The sequence below is a fragment of the Lipophrys pholis genome (genome assembly GCF_963383615.2).
Source record: "Lipophrys pholis genome assembly, chromosome: 16".
Classification (NCBI taxonomy): Eukaryota; Metazoa; Chordata; class Actinopteri; order Blenniiformes; family Blenniidae; genus Lipophrys; species Lipophrys pholis.
The window spans coordinates 14141240-14157031 of record NC_137634.1 but is presented as its reverse complement, the minus strand read 5'-3'; the positions used below and the strand labels follow the sequence as shown (position 1 = coordinate 14157031).

General features: G+C 39.1%; 3 protein-coding genes across 3 annotated transcripts; 2 read left to right on the top strand and 1 right to left on the bottom strand.

The window, feature by feature from the left end:
• Positions 1 to 1286: 1286 nt before the first annotated feature.
• On the top strand, positions 1287 to 3656 carry LOC308121503 (uncharacterized protein). Its single transcript, XM_080482761.1, has 6 exons — positions 1287 to 1388; positions 1477 to 1818; positions 1897 to 2238; positions 2512 to 2640; positions 2726 to 2766; positions 3218 to 3656. Exons 1-6 carry the CDS (start codon positions 1322 to 1324, stop codon positions 3338 to 3340), a joined length of 1044 nt encoding a protein of 347 aa, XP_080338887.1. The 5' UTR covers positions 1287 to 1321; the 3' UTR covers positions 3341 to 3656.
• A 682-nt stretch (positions 3657 to 4338) lies between these two features.
• Positions 4339 to 6055, bottom strand: LOC308121470 (uncharacterized protein). Its single transcript, XM_080482713.1, has 3 exons — positions 5984 to 6055; positions 5522 to 5887; positions 4339 to 4867 (listed from the first exon to the last, which is right to left on the bottom strand). Exons 1-3 carry the CDS (start codon positions 6012 to 6014, stop codon positions 4419 to 4421), a joined length of 846 nt encoding a protein of 281 aa, XP_080338839.1. The 5' UTR covers positions 6015 to 6055; the 3' UTR covers positions 4339 to 4418.
• Positions 6056 to 10955: 4900 nt separating this feature from the next.
• LOC308122156 (uncharacterized protein) lies at positions 10956 to 15379 on the top strand. The gene is made up of 6 exons (XM_080483824.1): positions 10956 to 11082; positions 11257 to 11583; positions 12895 to 13230; positions 13318 to 13449; positions 13535 to 13581; positions 14803 to 15379. The coding sequence occupies exons 1-6, from the start codon at positions 11040 to 11042 to the stop codon at positions 14929 to 14931; spliced, it is 1014 nt and encodes a 337-aa protein (XP_080339950.1). The 5' UTR covers positions 10956 to 11039; the 3' UTR covers positions 14932 to 15379.
• Positions 15380 to 15792: the final 413 nt, after the last annotated feature.

Here is a 15792-nt window from a genome sequence, read left to right as displayed (position 1 = left end):
GTTACTATAGGCATATCACCAGAGAGTCTCTCGAATCACAAGATTGAACTAAATCATGTTTGCATCATGTAACCGAAATCTTTGTGAATTCCTTCTAAGGTACTGTAGATCCATGTCTTTATGTTTGACTACAGAAGGTAAATCATAATTTAGGAGAGTGTTGGCTGTATTTCTGATGCAAAGCTAACCCTAACTCAGGAAAGTCCATTTATCACATGGTTGAATACATTGAACATTCACATTTATCTTGCTTCAGTAAGATAAGAGTGTTGGAATTTCATTTTTAATTTCTCAACTTTTGCAAACCATCTGTGGTTGCATGACAAATGATAACCCACCAGACTGCTATCGATGTCTGTCTCTGTGTTTGAGGGAACCTGCTTGGCTGGGATATTTATTTTGGGAATAATTCGAGTTTGGTATGACTATATGAATGCTCAAGCTCTGTTCTTATAAGGGATTTTTTGCGAGGAAGGATTTTTCTTACAGATTTGCAGTCAGGTCAGACACGGGGTACTGGTTGAGGCTGTTCTGTTGCTCGTCACCTTTCATTCAGGAAACTGTTGTTTGTATCCCACTAAAAGCACTATTAATTGAACATAATCTACCATCACACATTAAAGAAACATAAACAACTTCTCTCTACATCTTGAGAATACGGCTGTAAACCATTAACAACATCTTAAAAGAATAGAAATAGAGTTTGTACCCGTATAATAGCTGTTACAGTGGCATTCGGGACTTACAAAGTTAAAGAACCAAATAGGATTCTCCAGTTTGCCTGGTACGGTCATAAACCTGAAGCAATATAAAATACCCATCATTTATTATCTTTGAAAAATAGGCACAATCATTGCAAATTGTTGATTTTATCTGTATAACAACAAACATGGCAACAAATCCAGTTCTCCTATTTATATAGAGAATTAATATTAAGTATTAGGTAGTATTAGGATTAGTTTTTATGTTGCTGTTGTAGCATTTGTTACTCAAAGTTTCAAAGTCATTGCTGTCAGTTTAGTTTTATGAAGTGGAAAATATCACACGTTTTGATATATAAAGCCATCTACAGTCACGTAAGGACATGTGGTTTTCTGAAAACAAAAGAGATTCTATAAACTGATATTGAATAAAGCAACTTTGAAGATGTTTTTTTATTCTTCTTTCTTTGTTCCTTTACGTTTAACAAGCAGCCAATCAGGTGAAGCTGGTTGAATATGAAGAACCAATCAGAAATCTGACAGGTCAGGCTTGTTCTCACACTACTCCTCCAGTGAATCAGTTAAAACTGCTTTTATTGACACTAGGGCGGGAGCGAAACATGAGTCTCCCAGTAAAAAGGATTACGATGATGTCCCTTCTTCTCTCCTCCCTTCTCTGCTCTGTGTGTAAGTCAGCTTGAATACAGTTTTCTGATCTTGTCAGGAGAAAGTATTTCCTTGCAGTGATTATGCGGCTTGTTTTTTCTTCTTTCAGGTAAAGCAGAGTTAAGTGACATCTCTCAGTCTGCTTCTTTCCAAGTTGTGAATGTAGGAGACCCTGTCACTATCACCTGCCGTTTACCTCTTGTCACTAGAGTATCATTTTGGTGCAAGGTGACTACTGGGAGGAGACTAGAGTTAATGGCCATTTTGGACACGTTCTACAAAACAAAAAATGTCAAAAAGAAATCTGACCAATTGTCAGTGACATACAACAACAGTCAAACTTCTCTGAGGATCCATGAAACTGTGAGAGAGGACACTGGAACATACTACTGTGTGGGGATGGAAATAAATGACGTTTTTTTGGGAAGAGGAACTTCTCTAATGATTCAAGGTATAATTTAGGTGTTTGAATCTACATACTTTTTCATTGACATAACAGCTTTGTTGAACTAATCCTTTCTTTTCCGAGGTGTGGGGATGCTCAGCGACACGGTCGTCCAAAAGCCAAACTCTCTATCACTCCAACCTGGAGAGTCTGTGAATATCAGCTGCTGGGTTCGCTCAGTTCACTGTGCAGCAGATCACACCAACCTTATGTGGCTGAAAACCTCAGTTCATTCTGCGTCAGAAATAATTCACTCCTCTGGAAATGAAACCGGCACCTGCCAATCGACTGGAAGAGGTGAAACCACCTGCGTATATGACTATCCCATCCAGAACCTGACCTCTGACGATGCTGGAGCCTACTACTGTGTCGTGACTGTGTGTGGACAATTACTGTTTGGGAACGGGACCAGGGTCCAAATTCACGGTAAGAAAATAACAACACAAGTCCAAGATCTCAGTTTGAGAAAATTGTCATGATCTTTTCAGTAAGAAAGGTTTATGTCTTCTGCAAGAACATCATGAATAAAGAACTAATTGTTTGCAGTTTGCTCGCAATCACCTCAAACTGCAAACAATTAGCAGGCTGCGTTAAAGAGTTTGTCTTGAAGGAGGGAGAGAATTGCATGTTGTGAACATCCATTCATTCATTATTTTACTGAAATAGAAAGTTTGATGCAAATCTTTTCGGTTTTTAAAGAAAACACCAAACCACCAAATCTGAGCCCAGCAGTTGTTGCACTGATACTGTCGAACGGCATCTCGGTGCTGGTGGCACTTTTACTTGTGTGGAGACTTTGCAGGAAACACAAGCGGTCCGTCATTACAGGTTTGTCAAATTATGCATCAGAATCAACGTCTTCATGTACAAAATGTTCTTCGTACAGGAGGGAGTAACATTTTCTTTGTTTTAGCCTCGAACAGATCCAGTGAGGAATCACCAGAAGGCCGTCAGGTAACACATTTATTGCTTTGAGCTTTGTCTCTTTCTTTGGTTTGTATACTGCATGTCAGGGGTTTCCTACCAGAGTGCAGACCCCAGTGACGCACCCGGGGCGGCGCCACTGGGGTCAAAGGTCTTGCTCAAAGGGCCAGAGATTTGAAACTGCAAACGTAAAACACATGCTCGCCTCTCTAAACTTGCCTTTTTTCTTCTGGGGGCGCCTGCATCTGTTTGTTGGTGGCAGTACGTTTTAATACTAATGCTGACTTCACTGTAATGTTTTGACAAATCTGACATTGAAGAGGGGGTCCACAGCCTTTGTTTGGGGGTAATCTGGGAATGGTCCTTTGAAATACGCTTGGAAAGCTTTCCATTTGTCTTTAGCAGATGTAACATAACATGTAACGTCGCCTGAGCTCATATTTGTACAAATAACAAGTGTAAATTATTGTTCTTGTTTCAGTTGAGTGATGCAGCTTCATATGCCACAGTGAACTACACTTCCAGCACCATGTCATGCAGACCGACTCCACTGAAACACAACAGCGACACAATCATTTACTCTGATGTCCGGAGGAGCCAGTGAGACTGAGGGACACGCTGGACTTCAACAACATGATAGCAGCCGTATGCAAAGAAACCAAATCCATGGATTTCTTTTTAAAAGGTTAATTCTAAATGAACACTTCAGGAACATTGTTGTAATTTTTCGATTGCTAAAAAGAAACATTTATAAAAAGAAATCATAGTCTCCCGAGGTGTTTGAACACTTGTATATGTAATTGAGAAGAACTGTATTGATTTCCTTATTCATCTATAGAGGGTAATTTCAAATACAGCACTATTGTCAGTGTCATTAGTTTTTAAAGGGAATTCAATAAAAACATATTTTGAAGTTTCAGTGGTTGTGTTCAGTTTTGACAGATCAACGCTACAGGACAGTGGACTAGTTGATAAAACTCTCTAAATAACACAGAGAAAGTAAGGTTTTCAAATATGGCTGCAAGATGTATTGCAATTTTCATATCGCAAAAGACCGACTTAACAGCAATAGACTGTTTCCATGCACTGTCCATTCATGCTGTACATGTCAACATATTGTGTGAATCAGATGGCGTAAGATGCGATAAGTGTCTGAAAGGTGCTTGCGTCCCTTAAAAACCCATGAAATCGTCATTGCTGTGCATCAAGTCATGAAGTTTCCTTTAATGGTAATCATCTGCAGCAGGGACCTTGATTCTTGTGAAGGTGCCTTTTGTTATGCCTTTATTTTAAACTTTGTGACTGAGCACTTACACCAGTAAACATTAGAAAATGTGGCTTAAAGTCATTGAAAATAAGTGCTTATCTCCAATTTAAGTATATTAAACTAATATGGAAGCATTTGGTAATTTTCACCCTAAAATATGATAAACTTGGATAATGTAATCCTTTCTTATGTGATGGAATACTTTTTGGGGATATTGTCCCACTGGCCACACAAAGTGGGTAGAGACTTTGGGTAGGCCGCCAGTTGCCCATCTCAAAAAATGAAACGTCACTTCTCAATAAAATAACATTGTATTGAACCAACAACACCATTTTGACAAATTTGCACCGTTTAATGGATGAAAAGAAGTTCTAACAAAGACAAACACAACGTGCATTAGCAAGGCGAATTTCCATCACAGATTTGAACACTTCGTTTTGACACAAACAAAGAGACAAACCACCAGCAGGAGAAAGACGACTCCCGTTCTGATGATTGCCAGCCTGGCTAGGATTTTTATCTGCTCCTCGTGGTCATTGCTGATGAGCAGCTCGCTCCCTCCGCCGAACAGTATTTTCCCACAGGAGGCCACGGCGCAGTAGTAGGTCCCAGCATCAGGCAGGCTCACGTTCGTCTTCTCCAGGTGGTAGACGCAGCCCCGTGAAGCAGATTCTGCTGAAGAGGCGGGCTCACTCTGACTCCGGTCTGCATGGAGGGCCCCGAGAAGAGATTTGTACCTGAACCAGTAAACAGTGTGTTCTCCATCGCATGTCCCAGAGTGGACGGTACAGTTGAAGGTCACAGAGTCTCCAGGCTGGATTGTATTGGAGGCGGGTTCCTGGACAATTTCCTGGTGGTTGGGTCCTACAGGAATCAAAAACTTTGTAAAAAAGTGAACTTTTTAAATATCAAGTTTATCAGATGTTTTGTCCATTGTTCTCTTTCAGGGAAAAAGCTTTTGTCTGTGCTTATGGAGCTACTTTCTGAACTATTCGCTCATGCAGACAGTAACACATTGTCAGTTTAAGAATGTGTTGTAATGTCCCACTTAGAGGGAAAAATGACAAATATACAACATTTCTTTGAGAATGATCAGATTTCATGTGTTTTAGTATAATGGGAAAATTGAACCACCTCAGGCGGAAATGTTTGTAGAGCCAGGGTTATAATTTAGTCTATCCAGCATGTTCATGGAGGGTGACTGGGCTCTGTGTAATGTTTGCATGTTCTCCCTGTGCCTGCATGGGTTTTTCTCAAAGTGCAAAGACATGCCTGTTATGTAAATAGCCGACTAAATTATCAGTGCGCATGTCTGATATTGTCTGCGTTTCTTGTAATGTGTAAGCCTCCTATCTTTTTGCAGTGGATTTACAGTCTCACATCTTTATATTTACATTCATTACAAATAGTAAGAGCATGTTCCTAATATGGAAACGTTCATACATCTGGGACAGGTATGAATGGCCTTTTTGAAATTGAGTGTTAAAAGAATTTACATAATACAGAGTGTCACACTACCTTCAACGCTCAGGAAGACACCTTCTCCGAACTCCATGACATTGTTCTGCGAGCTGCCGCAGTAGTAAGTGGCTGAATCTGACAGCTGGACATCAGAAATGTATAAATCATTCGCCCCGTTGTTCTTCTGCACAAAGAAACGTGGGTTCTTCTCCAGCTGGCTCACGGCTTTAAATGTCTTGTCAAATTTGTAAAAAGAGGACAGGAGCTCTGGTTGGCCTCCTACAGGCTGTCTGTACCAGGAGAAGTGCATCGCCACTTGGGTATCGCAGAAACAGTGCAAAGTCACATTTTGCCCGACGGCAGCGGCTCTCAGCCCCGTGTCCTGCTTGATCCCCCTCGACTGGATCACAGCTGACAGGTGAGCTGAGGCAAAAACATACACCTGTCACTATAACATAACACATCATTCAGTGTTTTCAGTGGCACCATGTGTTCAATACATGTCAGAGCAATACTTACATATTCCACAGAGAATCGGGAACAGTTGCATCGTCTCGGAGTTCAGACTTACTGCATGTTTGAAACCAAACAACACATGACAGCTTAACAACGGGGTCACACCTGATTGGTTTAGAACAGGGTCAAGCAAGGTGAAACATCCGTCCTGTCTTCCTCAGAAAATTAATTGACCTGAAGTGAAAAAATAAATAAATAAAAGGTTAAAGATTTCTTATGCTTTAAAGTATCGAACACAAGCAAATAAACTAAAAGTCTGTTGGAGCGTATTTCTAAGGTGCAACGCCAACATTTTACTCCTTAGCTTAAGAAGGAAGCTTTAAGCAACAACACAATAGTGAATGTTAGTGAATGTGAACAAGTTCACTCTTTATGTGTGAAATATGTATATTTCTAAGTATAATACTAAAATGTCTTCATGCATTTGAAGGTATTTCTACAAATTGTAACTCTTCTGTCATATCCAACAAGCACATTAAAAAAAATTGTAAGTGACAAAGTATTTGTACTTTACTTGAATATATTTCTAATGATTTTACATTTCTTCTTACTTTTGGACACAAATATCTGTGCTTTCTCCTCACTAAATTCAAATGACAGGTTCCGATATCCACACTCATGCTAATTTCAGAGTAATCAAATTACATCAATAGTGGCCTAATGTGTAGACTTCTCATTTCTGTATAAATAAATCATGGTCCTCACAATTTAAATGTTTTACAAGGAATTCACTCTGTTTTATATAAAGTCGAGCCACATCATGACAAGGTTTCATTCATTAAATCCAAATTTCTGTTTATTTAAACTGTGATAAACGTCATGATCTGTGTCAGAGCCGAAAAATAAACGGACGCAGTACTATATATAATTATAATGTGTGTGAGTACACATGTACATATGACACCCTCCCACCCCCACAATTATCCCTACTTCAGTAAAGGATCAGATTACTTCACCATACTACAAACTACACACATGAATACACAGAAATGCCCAGATGAATCTCTCCATTTAAAGGTTGAACTTAAATCAGTCCCAACACCAACAACACGTGTGAAAGTGTGTCAGGAAACTAAAACTGTGCCTTTTGGGATAAAATATGATTAGATAGATTTCAGTCTGGTCTAGTCTAGTAAACAGAGTCCTGCAGCGCCACCTTGAGGAGGTTGGCTGAAGTATGTGGGGATTATGATGTAATTTTATATTTGATCTGTATTTTTGTTTGTTTTTTACTGTGCAGGGATTCAAGTAATTAGTGAGTCAGATTATGATGAATGACTCTTGTGATAAAGTCACCAGATTTTTTTTTTTTAAAAAGAGGAAACTTTAAGCACACTTATTCTCTAAATAAAGTTCAGTTCCATAATCAGTACTCCAAAAATAATGTAATAATCTCTGGAATTAAATAAAGCTAGATGGGTGGCGGGCCTTTTTGTCAAGATTGCATTGTTCTATTGCAATAGATCTGTAGCTGTGATGGTTTTTAACTGTAAAAACATGCCATCATAGCAACTGCTGCATTTACACCATCCTCTGTTTTGCTGGGTCTAATAAAAACGGACTCTGTGCTCTGACGTCTCCAGCACCTTGGCTACAAAGGTGCTGCACCTCATATTTGTTCCAACTGGATCTGAAAAGCTGTAGGTTTGACAGGAGGAGTTGCAGCAAGAAAGGCGTTGCTAAGACATCAGAATAAGACAAAGAGGCAGAAACACCACATTTGAAGCACTGAAGACTGGAAGAAGGATTGATGAATCAAAAATATTAAATCTGTCATCAGGCAGGATCTTTGTACGCCATCAAGTAGGCAAAAGGACGGTTCCACAGTGTGTGACATCAACTGTCAAACATGAAGAGGGAAATGTGATGGTCTGTTTTACTGGATCCAGGCTCAGTGACTTGTACAGAGTGAGAGGCACAGTGAAAGAGAACGACCACCAAAGCATGCATTTTGGTTTATAAATTGATTCCTGAGTTTGGTTTTGTCTTTAACTCAATTTGTTTATTTGTTGAATGCTCTTTGTGCAATGAAACATTAAACGGAATAATGCTCCATTCAAAAACTAACAGTGTTTACTGGCTGTAATTCTGATAAAAGCTGTTTCACTTTGGCAGATGATTTAGACCAAACCCAAATGCTCAGCTCTGCATGCCCATCCCACAGATGCATGATAATTTCAAATGTGGCACTATTCAAAAAGGGCAATAATCAGGCTTTCAAATGGTATCAGACTTTTGAGAATAACCATGGTCACAGAGAAATATTCTATCAAACACAAAGTTCCTGAATCTTTGTGCTTATATTTAGTTTGCCAAGAGTTTTTTCAGAGATTTTCGTCACTTATCTTTGCTCGGTAAATATAAATGAACGACGCTCTACATACAGAAGCATTTTCCATTGTGGTGACGGCTCAAAACAGAAGCAGTGCCTTCAACAACAGGGCCATGGCCCCTCAGCTCTCAGCTTCAAAACCACACAAAGCTTTGAAATTCAAGTCAAAGAATGAGACAAACAGATCATCTAGGCCACTTGAGTGAAGCTTCCTGCACATTCTGCAGCCCTGTAAGTTCTAGCAACAGGTCCACCTCCAAACACAACATCATACCTGCAGGAGAGCAAACAATGCAGCAACTGTCCAGAACAATGCAGAGTGACACCAATCCACAGCAAACACCATGATCAGTCATCGTAGAAGCAGCATTTAAAATGACTTTAAAATTTGTTTTTAAAAAAGAAAAAGAAAAAGTCAGAGTGAACTGTTGAAAGTCTACATTTAAAAACCTACAAAATTCAGCTCCAGCAGCATTTGAATGATCAGTTTGTTGGGGGGGGGGGGAATGTATGGATGAATCTGCATATTAGTTAGGCCTGCCTGCATCAGAAGTGCACTTTTTTTTAAAGTTGATATATGTTGAATTGGACCAATTCTTTCTGGTGTTTGTGTTCTGAAGTGCATTTTTTTTGCGCTTTCTGGATTCTTGCTAATTCTATTCATTTCAATGGTTATTTTATTTTAATTGTTTCCATTATTTGACCACACAGTGGAGTAGTGGTTGGACCTGTCAGTCCAGGTGTGGGAAGCTTGAAAGGAGAGTTTGCCTGTTCTAGTTGAATGGGTTATCTCCCAGAGTCCAGAGTTCTACATATGAGGTTCATTGTTGACTGTAAACTCACCTGTGGGTGTGAATGTGTGCGACTGCCTCTTTGCATTTGCTCTGTAATCAATTTGCATGTCTAAAACTGTGAAAAATGAATCTTAAATAAAAATGAATTAGAGGAATGATTACTCCAATCACAATACCAACACTTAGGGTGGCGTGAGAATTGCAGTGTGAAACGTACACACACACACTGTGTGAGGTTGGTGTGAAACATGAGAGACCACAGGAAAGTGTTAGGTTCCGTTTTCTGTGGGAGACTTAAAACACAGTTTCAGAGTTGCTCTGCATTTAAAACTAGACATTATGAAACTGATGGTTAGAAATCACAGAAGGAGGGATGTTTAAAGGATAAATAAGGGTGTTTAGGGTGCTAAGATATAAATGAACACAAAATACATAGAAAACTCACTCCATATACCCTCTGATAAAAGCTCACTGTTGTAGAGCTCTATCACAGAGTCCCGATGGGGAATGGGATCTCCACAGTGTATTTGCATCTCCGTTGCCTCAGTAAAAAAAAAAAAAAAACTAGGTAGAGAGTGGACAGGCCAAAAAAGTCTGGGTTTCCATCCAAACACAATCTTCAGACGAGGAACTGACACAAAACAGGGCGAGGCTTGGTTTAACGGGATATGAGAGCACTTTTATAAGATAACATCAGTGGCATTGCTCAATCGTGTATATTAGATTCCATACCTTTGCTGTACGGGAATTAAACGTTCAGCTTACGATAACTTGAAAGGTACATAGCTGTCCAGCTTTGGGGACACAGATAAACTCGATAAAACAATGTGAGTAATCAAGAGTAACAGACACAGCTTTGACTTCTTTTTCTGCTGAATTGCAACCGAAGTGTACAGGGTTATGAAGTAATTCTCAATCCAGGCACACGCTACTCTATGCCAGGTGTGTCAAGCATATGGTTCATAAACCGACCCACCAGAGGGTCTGATCCAACCCACAGGAAGACTTTGTAAAGTGTAAAAATGACAAATGAAGTATTGATGGTGATTCTTCAATCAAAGTAACTGCTGTTGCTAATTTATGTACCAGAGAAGTTGCTGTTTTAGTAAACTGGAACTGGATTTCACTGTATTTTCCTCAAGGAGGTAAAATATTGACAGTGTGCTCATTTTTCTTTTAAATGTCAAATTGCTCAGGGTTTGTGCATACACGTGAAATTAAAGGTAAACCTTTGATGCCTATTGTGCTGTGACGTGACTGAGGTACTGATCAACACACCTGCTTTTCAGATCACAACATACAGATGGGTGTGAATACATAATAGTTCAAGAAAATACCAATGCAGTTGCAACTCGATGAGAAGACTTCCATTAACATTTATTTCCTGTTTCCACTTCTGGAACATCTGGTGTCTCGCCGAGCCTTGCCTAGTAAATTATGTTTCTCAAGAATGAAGTACTGGAAAATCTTCACGAGGTCAAGAAAGTCCAGTTGTCAGATTTTGTTAATGACAGAGTGGATTTTAGAACACTACTATTGTTTTTTTTCAGAGACTGAATTTGAGACCTCACAGATCACTGTGCAAGCACCTCTGGAAGGTCAGCAAGTGAAAAACTACCTTGCATGCAAGTCTGCTGCACTTCATGCATTTAGAAAACTAATGACACAGGAAAAAAAAAAAGTGTTGCAATGTATTGCCACAGGTCAAAGAAAAGTATAACCTCAAGAAGAGATTTCAGACAATTTTGTATATAAAATATCTTGTTGAATGTTGAAACAGGTCAGATTGTGTCAGTGTCTCACTTCCTTTGGTATGTGTATTGCCACCCACAGTTCTGAGACCAGGCCTACATAATAAACAGTTTTCAGCAGAAGGTGTTGCTCTTGTGTTTGACACTGTTGCTGCAAGAGTCTGAACGCCGCAAAGTGAACGATGCTCAGGCTCATTTTACACTTGAATCTCCTCCTCGGAGCCTGTAAGTATGCTTTATTTAATGATATTTATGAAATTTACAGTATATGTTTATGGTAAACTGTGGGCCAAAGAGCCTCAGAAAAGACTTTAATCAATTGAAGAAAAAAACTATAATAAAAATCCGTGATATTGTGTGAGCCAACAGTGATCACTAACATCTTTTTTTTCCTTTCAGATGGCAGTTTGCTCTATGCCAACCCCGGGGACAATGTGACTTTGCCTTGCTACTATGGTTCCAGGGATACTGCTAACTACCTGTGCTGGTACAAGCAGGTCGCAGGGGCATCGCCTCGGCTCATTTTCACCTTCTACAGACATAGAACAAGTATTCTCACCTTCCAAAACAGCTCTGATAATCGACGATTCTCACTTCATGCTGGAGATGGGTTCTACCATCTGAACATCTCCGATGTGCAGTACTCAGATACTGCCATGTACTACTGCGGACAAACCACCATCCAGGTCACTAAATTTAACGAAGGGATTTTCTTGGCTTTAAGAGGTAACTCATCTATGAATATTTGTATTTTATTGTGGATTAAGGCAATAAATGACAATTGGTTCTTATCTCTTTAAGATATGATTACAAAACCCTGGATCCAAGATACCTCACATGGCTCCCCATACTTTGATTAAATATAAAAACTTACCAAGAGAGGAAATCCAACTTTAATCTGTCTCTTCTGTCTTGTGAGGGGGACCAGACCTCCTTTTCCCCAAGATTTATTGACAGTCACATATTCTCAAATACACTTTTCCCATTGTGTTCTGGAGAAATGTGGGAATTACAATAGAGATGTATTTTGTTATCATAGCAACTATTTCTTTGATCACTTCTATCAATCTTTAACTAGACATGCTACCATATTAGAGAACTCACATTTCTTTGTTTTTCTTTAAAACTTGAAATTGTAAAATGACTTACCGTCACAAAATGTATGACTGAAAAGTTGCGGTTAAATGGTGAGATAGATATTTCTCATGCGCAATGTGTAAAATGCCTAAAAAACTGCACAAAAATAGATTCGCTGTAGTGTTACATTTAGCAAAACACTCCAAAACGCTCTAGTCCAAGGCTTAGCAATTATAGTTCTTTAGTAATAATGATAAAAAAAACATTATGTGAACTTCTTTTTTAGACTGTCTAAAATAAAATAAAAGTATTGATGGGCAATATAATATATGTCTTAGAAAAATAAATCCGCCACCTAATTTCTACTGCAGTCATTATACATATATTTTTCTTTCGATAAATAATTTCTCGCTGACTTTATGTGGTCCGGGACACGTATCACATACAATGCTCAGATCTGTCCTACAGCTCTCAATGACCATAAGTGATGCATTTATCTTGTTTTATAATACATGATATTATAAAGGATGTGGAAACATACTTTCTTCACTTTTTTAAATACAAATCTGTGATAAATTAGAGTCATTATCTAGATTTTTTTTCTTTAGACTACAAATGTGAATTTTGACCATTCAACCCTCCCCAACAGTTTGTGGTTTATGCCAGTGATGTGTGTGGGTGTTTTTATGAAGTACCAAAAGTAAAAAAAAAAAATGGATAAAGAATATTACGAGCCTTGAAATATCCATTTAATCATAATTTTTAATTAGTAGCCACATGAAGAATTAAGTGTGATATACTTGAGTTTATGTAAATTACAGAAACACGCCTTGATTGTCTCATAAAACTAAAGCCTTTTCTTGGTTCTCTGTTAACATGATTTCTTTTGTTCTACATTTGTTCGCCATTTCTACATTTTAAAAAAGCTATTCTCCATTTGAATGTGATTCTGTTTTCCAGACCAGAGTCGCATGTCTTTCCTCCAGCAGTCTGACTCGCTCTCCGTGGCGCAAGGAGCTTCTGCCACCCTGAAGTGCACCGTGCTGCCTGGGAAAGTCGACGCCGAACACAGTGTTTACTGGTTCAAAAAGGTCTCAGGAGAGCCACACATGGGCATCCTGTCTGTCCACTCTCACGGCGGACGATGTGTGCAGAGCTCTGGCTCCGCCGCACAGAGCTGTGTGTACAGTTTATCCAAGAGCGGCGTGAAGCGGTCTGACTCGGGGATGTACTACTGTGCCGTGGCCGCCTGTGGGGGGATCGTGTTTGGGAAAGGAACAAGACTGGATGTCAGAGGTTAGAAAAGAAAAAAAAAAAATAGTTATTGATGCCATTTGTATTTTCATTCATACTAATGTTTCTAAATTCTGTGTGATTCCACAGAGGGTCGGCAGGAGGTTTCCCCCGTCCACATGCATGTTGTCATTGCTGCTCTGCTCATGTCTGTGATCTTGAACCTCATCCTGTTTGGTGTCCTTTGTCAAAAGATGAAGAGAAAAAGTCTTCAATCTAAAGGTGTTATGATTTGTTCTTTACCAAAGAAGCAGTGTGCTGTTTCCACTATTTAAGTGAACGATTACGAAATCTCACTTCTTTAAAGGGTCACAGCGTCAGCAGAGTGCTCCTGAGTACACCACTGAGATCCAGGTCAGTTCAAGCACACTCGTGAAGCACTTACAGGGGGCGGGTGGGTTATTAAAAAAAACAGGCTTACATGTTTAGAATTGTGCTAAACACATTTAAGCCTCCTCAATCAAGATGATTACCATGGTTTGTATTAACTTGTGCCATGACTTTTTCTGTAATTGCTTACATAGCCATAAACAAACCAATATATACACTCACCAGCCACTTTTTCAGGTACACGTTGCTCGTACCAGATTGGTCCCGTTTTGCCTCCAGAATTGTCGTTTTGGCTCAAATTGACATGGTAACATCACAGCATGGACACCCGGTATCATCTGCTGCTGTAGACCATCAGCTTTAACTGCTTCACCCTGTTGGAAAAGCTCAGAGATGCAGTTCTGCACACTTTGGTTGTAACTGGTGGTTATTTAAGTTCCTTTTGTTTTCAACCATCTCCAACCAATCTATTTATTCTGCTGGTGTCAACAAGGCATTTCCCCCCCAAAGAACTGCTGCCCACTGGATCGTTTATTTGGACCAACCTCTGTCAAAGTTGGAGATGAATACCAGTTTGTGAAATATTCAGACCACTTTGTCGAGCACCAACAACCACGACACATTCAAAGTTACTTAAATCACCTTTCTTCCACATCCACTGGCCAAAAAAGAATAGCTGGGATCGACTAGTTTTCAACCCATTATCTCACAAGTGATGATATATTCTCTTTCTTCAACATTTCTTCTTGGTTCTTTCAAAACTGATTACAGTACATTGACGACAATCACATAATAATTAATTACATTGTTCTGCTAATTGATCTGTCAAAATATTTTTTACCGACCATCAGCTCACCCCATTGATGCACTTAACTTGCCTGAGCATACAATGTCTATTCTAAATAGAAAACTATGAAAAATATGGCTCGTGCTCTCAGGAAGTCACATTTCGGGTACTTTTATGACACGATATAGTAGAAGAGGGGTGTTAAATGCAGACAATCTTTTATAGAAATCAAATTATGAAGGTTTCCTAATTAGACTTTTTAAGCTGCAAATGGTGAAAGAAGTGTGATTGTGGTCAGTAGAATGCTCTTCAATATATTTGATCATATCTACAAACTTTAATATCTTTAGGTGACACTGAGTAGTCACAATGAATGTCCTGTAAAGGGTTAAAGTTCTTACCTTTGAAAATACAGTATTGTGGAGTGCCTCATCGTCAGCTTTCTATTTTTTTTACAGAATGAGGAAGATACTGCCGTCCAGTACGTTTCTTTGGACTTCAAAAAGGGCCGTGGTACAAGCCGAAAGAAGAAGAACACGGAGGAAGAGACGATTTACTCTGGCGTAAAACCGTCAGACATGGACTGATTTTACTGTTCAATCATAGCCTCATGTACTGTATGTTCACCTTTGACCCCGTGCATTTTCATTCATCCTAAAAGAAGTTCAATAAATCCATGACAAAAGCAATTGATTTCATCAAGATCTGGATGTGCAGAACTCTGAACTTGGGCTGCTTTTCTTACTGGAATAAATAGTTTAAAACTCTTCTGCTGTCTTCAAGAATCCTGCTTCCATCACATTGCCTTCCCTCGCCTCTTCCGTCCCTGTGTCCTGTCATCAGTCAGTTTTCAATAGTTTGTGTCTTCCTGTCCCTGGTGCCTCGGCAAAACTGATACCTTTTCTTCCTGGATGGAGGAAAGAAAGGTGTTTTTATTACAGCAGCCCAGGACGGCAGAAAAGCAAATTTAAGACAGCACACAGTTATCCGCTACAAGAATTGTTTGGATGAAACAATAAATCACTAAAAACCCTCTGTGTGTGTTATAAACTGGGTATTTGTTTTTACTCTTTCCAATCAGATAAGTTATTCAATAGTTTGGAGTGACTGAACTGCCTTGAATGAGTCCATTGCATAGGATGGCTCAAGATCGTATTGGATGTGTCATGTCAGTCTGTATTCAGAGGAAAAACTGGAGCTATTATATAATGTGTCAAATTATTTCAGCTGGTATGAGTCTGGAAACTCAAAACTTAAGTAAAATTAATCTGAAATCAAGTGGATTGAAATTACAAAAGTCTATCTAATTGTGAAATCTATCCAAATTATCTCCTTCCTGCTGTTTTACCGTAATATTTTGTATAAACAGGCAGATGGAAACCTCGTGGCGGCTCACTTGACTGTGTTTAACTTTTTTTTCTTTTTTTCTTCCTTTTTTTTTTTATCGC

Coding starts and splice junctions, on each gene's coding strand:
- LOC308122156 (XM_080483824.1), top strand. CDS start 11,040: ATGCTCAGGCTCATTTTACACTTGAATCTCCTCCTCGGAGCCT. Junction 13,231..13,317: donor AACAAGACTGGATGTCAGAG/GTTAGAAAAGAA, acceptor GTGATTCCACAG/AGGGTCGGCAGGAGGTTTCC. Junction 13,582..14,802: donor AGTACACCACTGAGATCCAG/GTCAGTTCAAGC, acceptor TTTTTTTTACAG/AATGAGGAAGATACTGCCGT.
- LOC308121503 (XM_080482761.1), top strand. CDS start 1,322: ATGAGTCTCCCAGTAAAAAGGATTACGATGATGTCCCTTCTTCTCTCC. Junction 1,389..1,476: donor CTCCCTTCTCTGCTCTGTGT/GTAAGTCAGCTT, acceptor TTCTTCTTTCAG/GTAAAGCAGAGTTAAGTGAC. Junction 2,767..3,217: donor AATCACCAGAAGGCCGTCAG/GTAACACATTTA, acceptor TTCTTGTTTCAG/TTGAGTGATGCAGCTTCATA.
- LOC308121470 (XM_080482713.1), bottom strand. CDS start 6,014: ATGCAACTGTTCCCGATTCTCTGTGGAATAT. Junction 5,888..5,983: donor CCCGATTCTCTGTGGAATAT/GTAAGTATTGCT, acceptor TTTTTGCCTCAG/CTCACCTGTCAGCTGTGATC. Junction 4,868..5,521: donor TGTCTTCCTGAGCGTTGAAG/GTAGTGTGACAC, acceptor TGATTCCTGTAG/GACCCAACCACCAGGAAATT.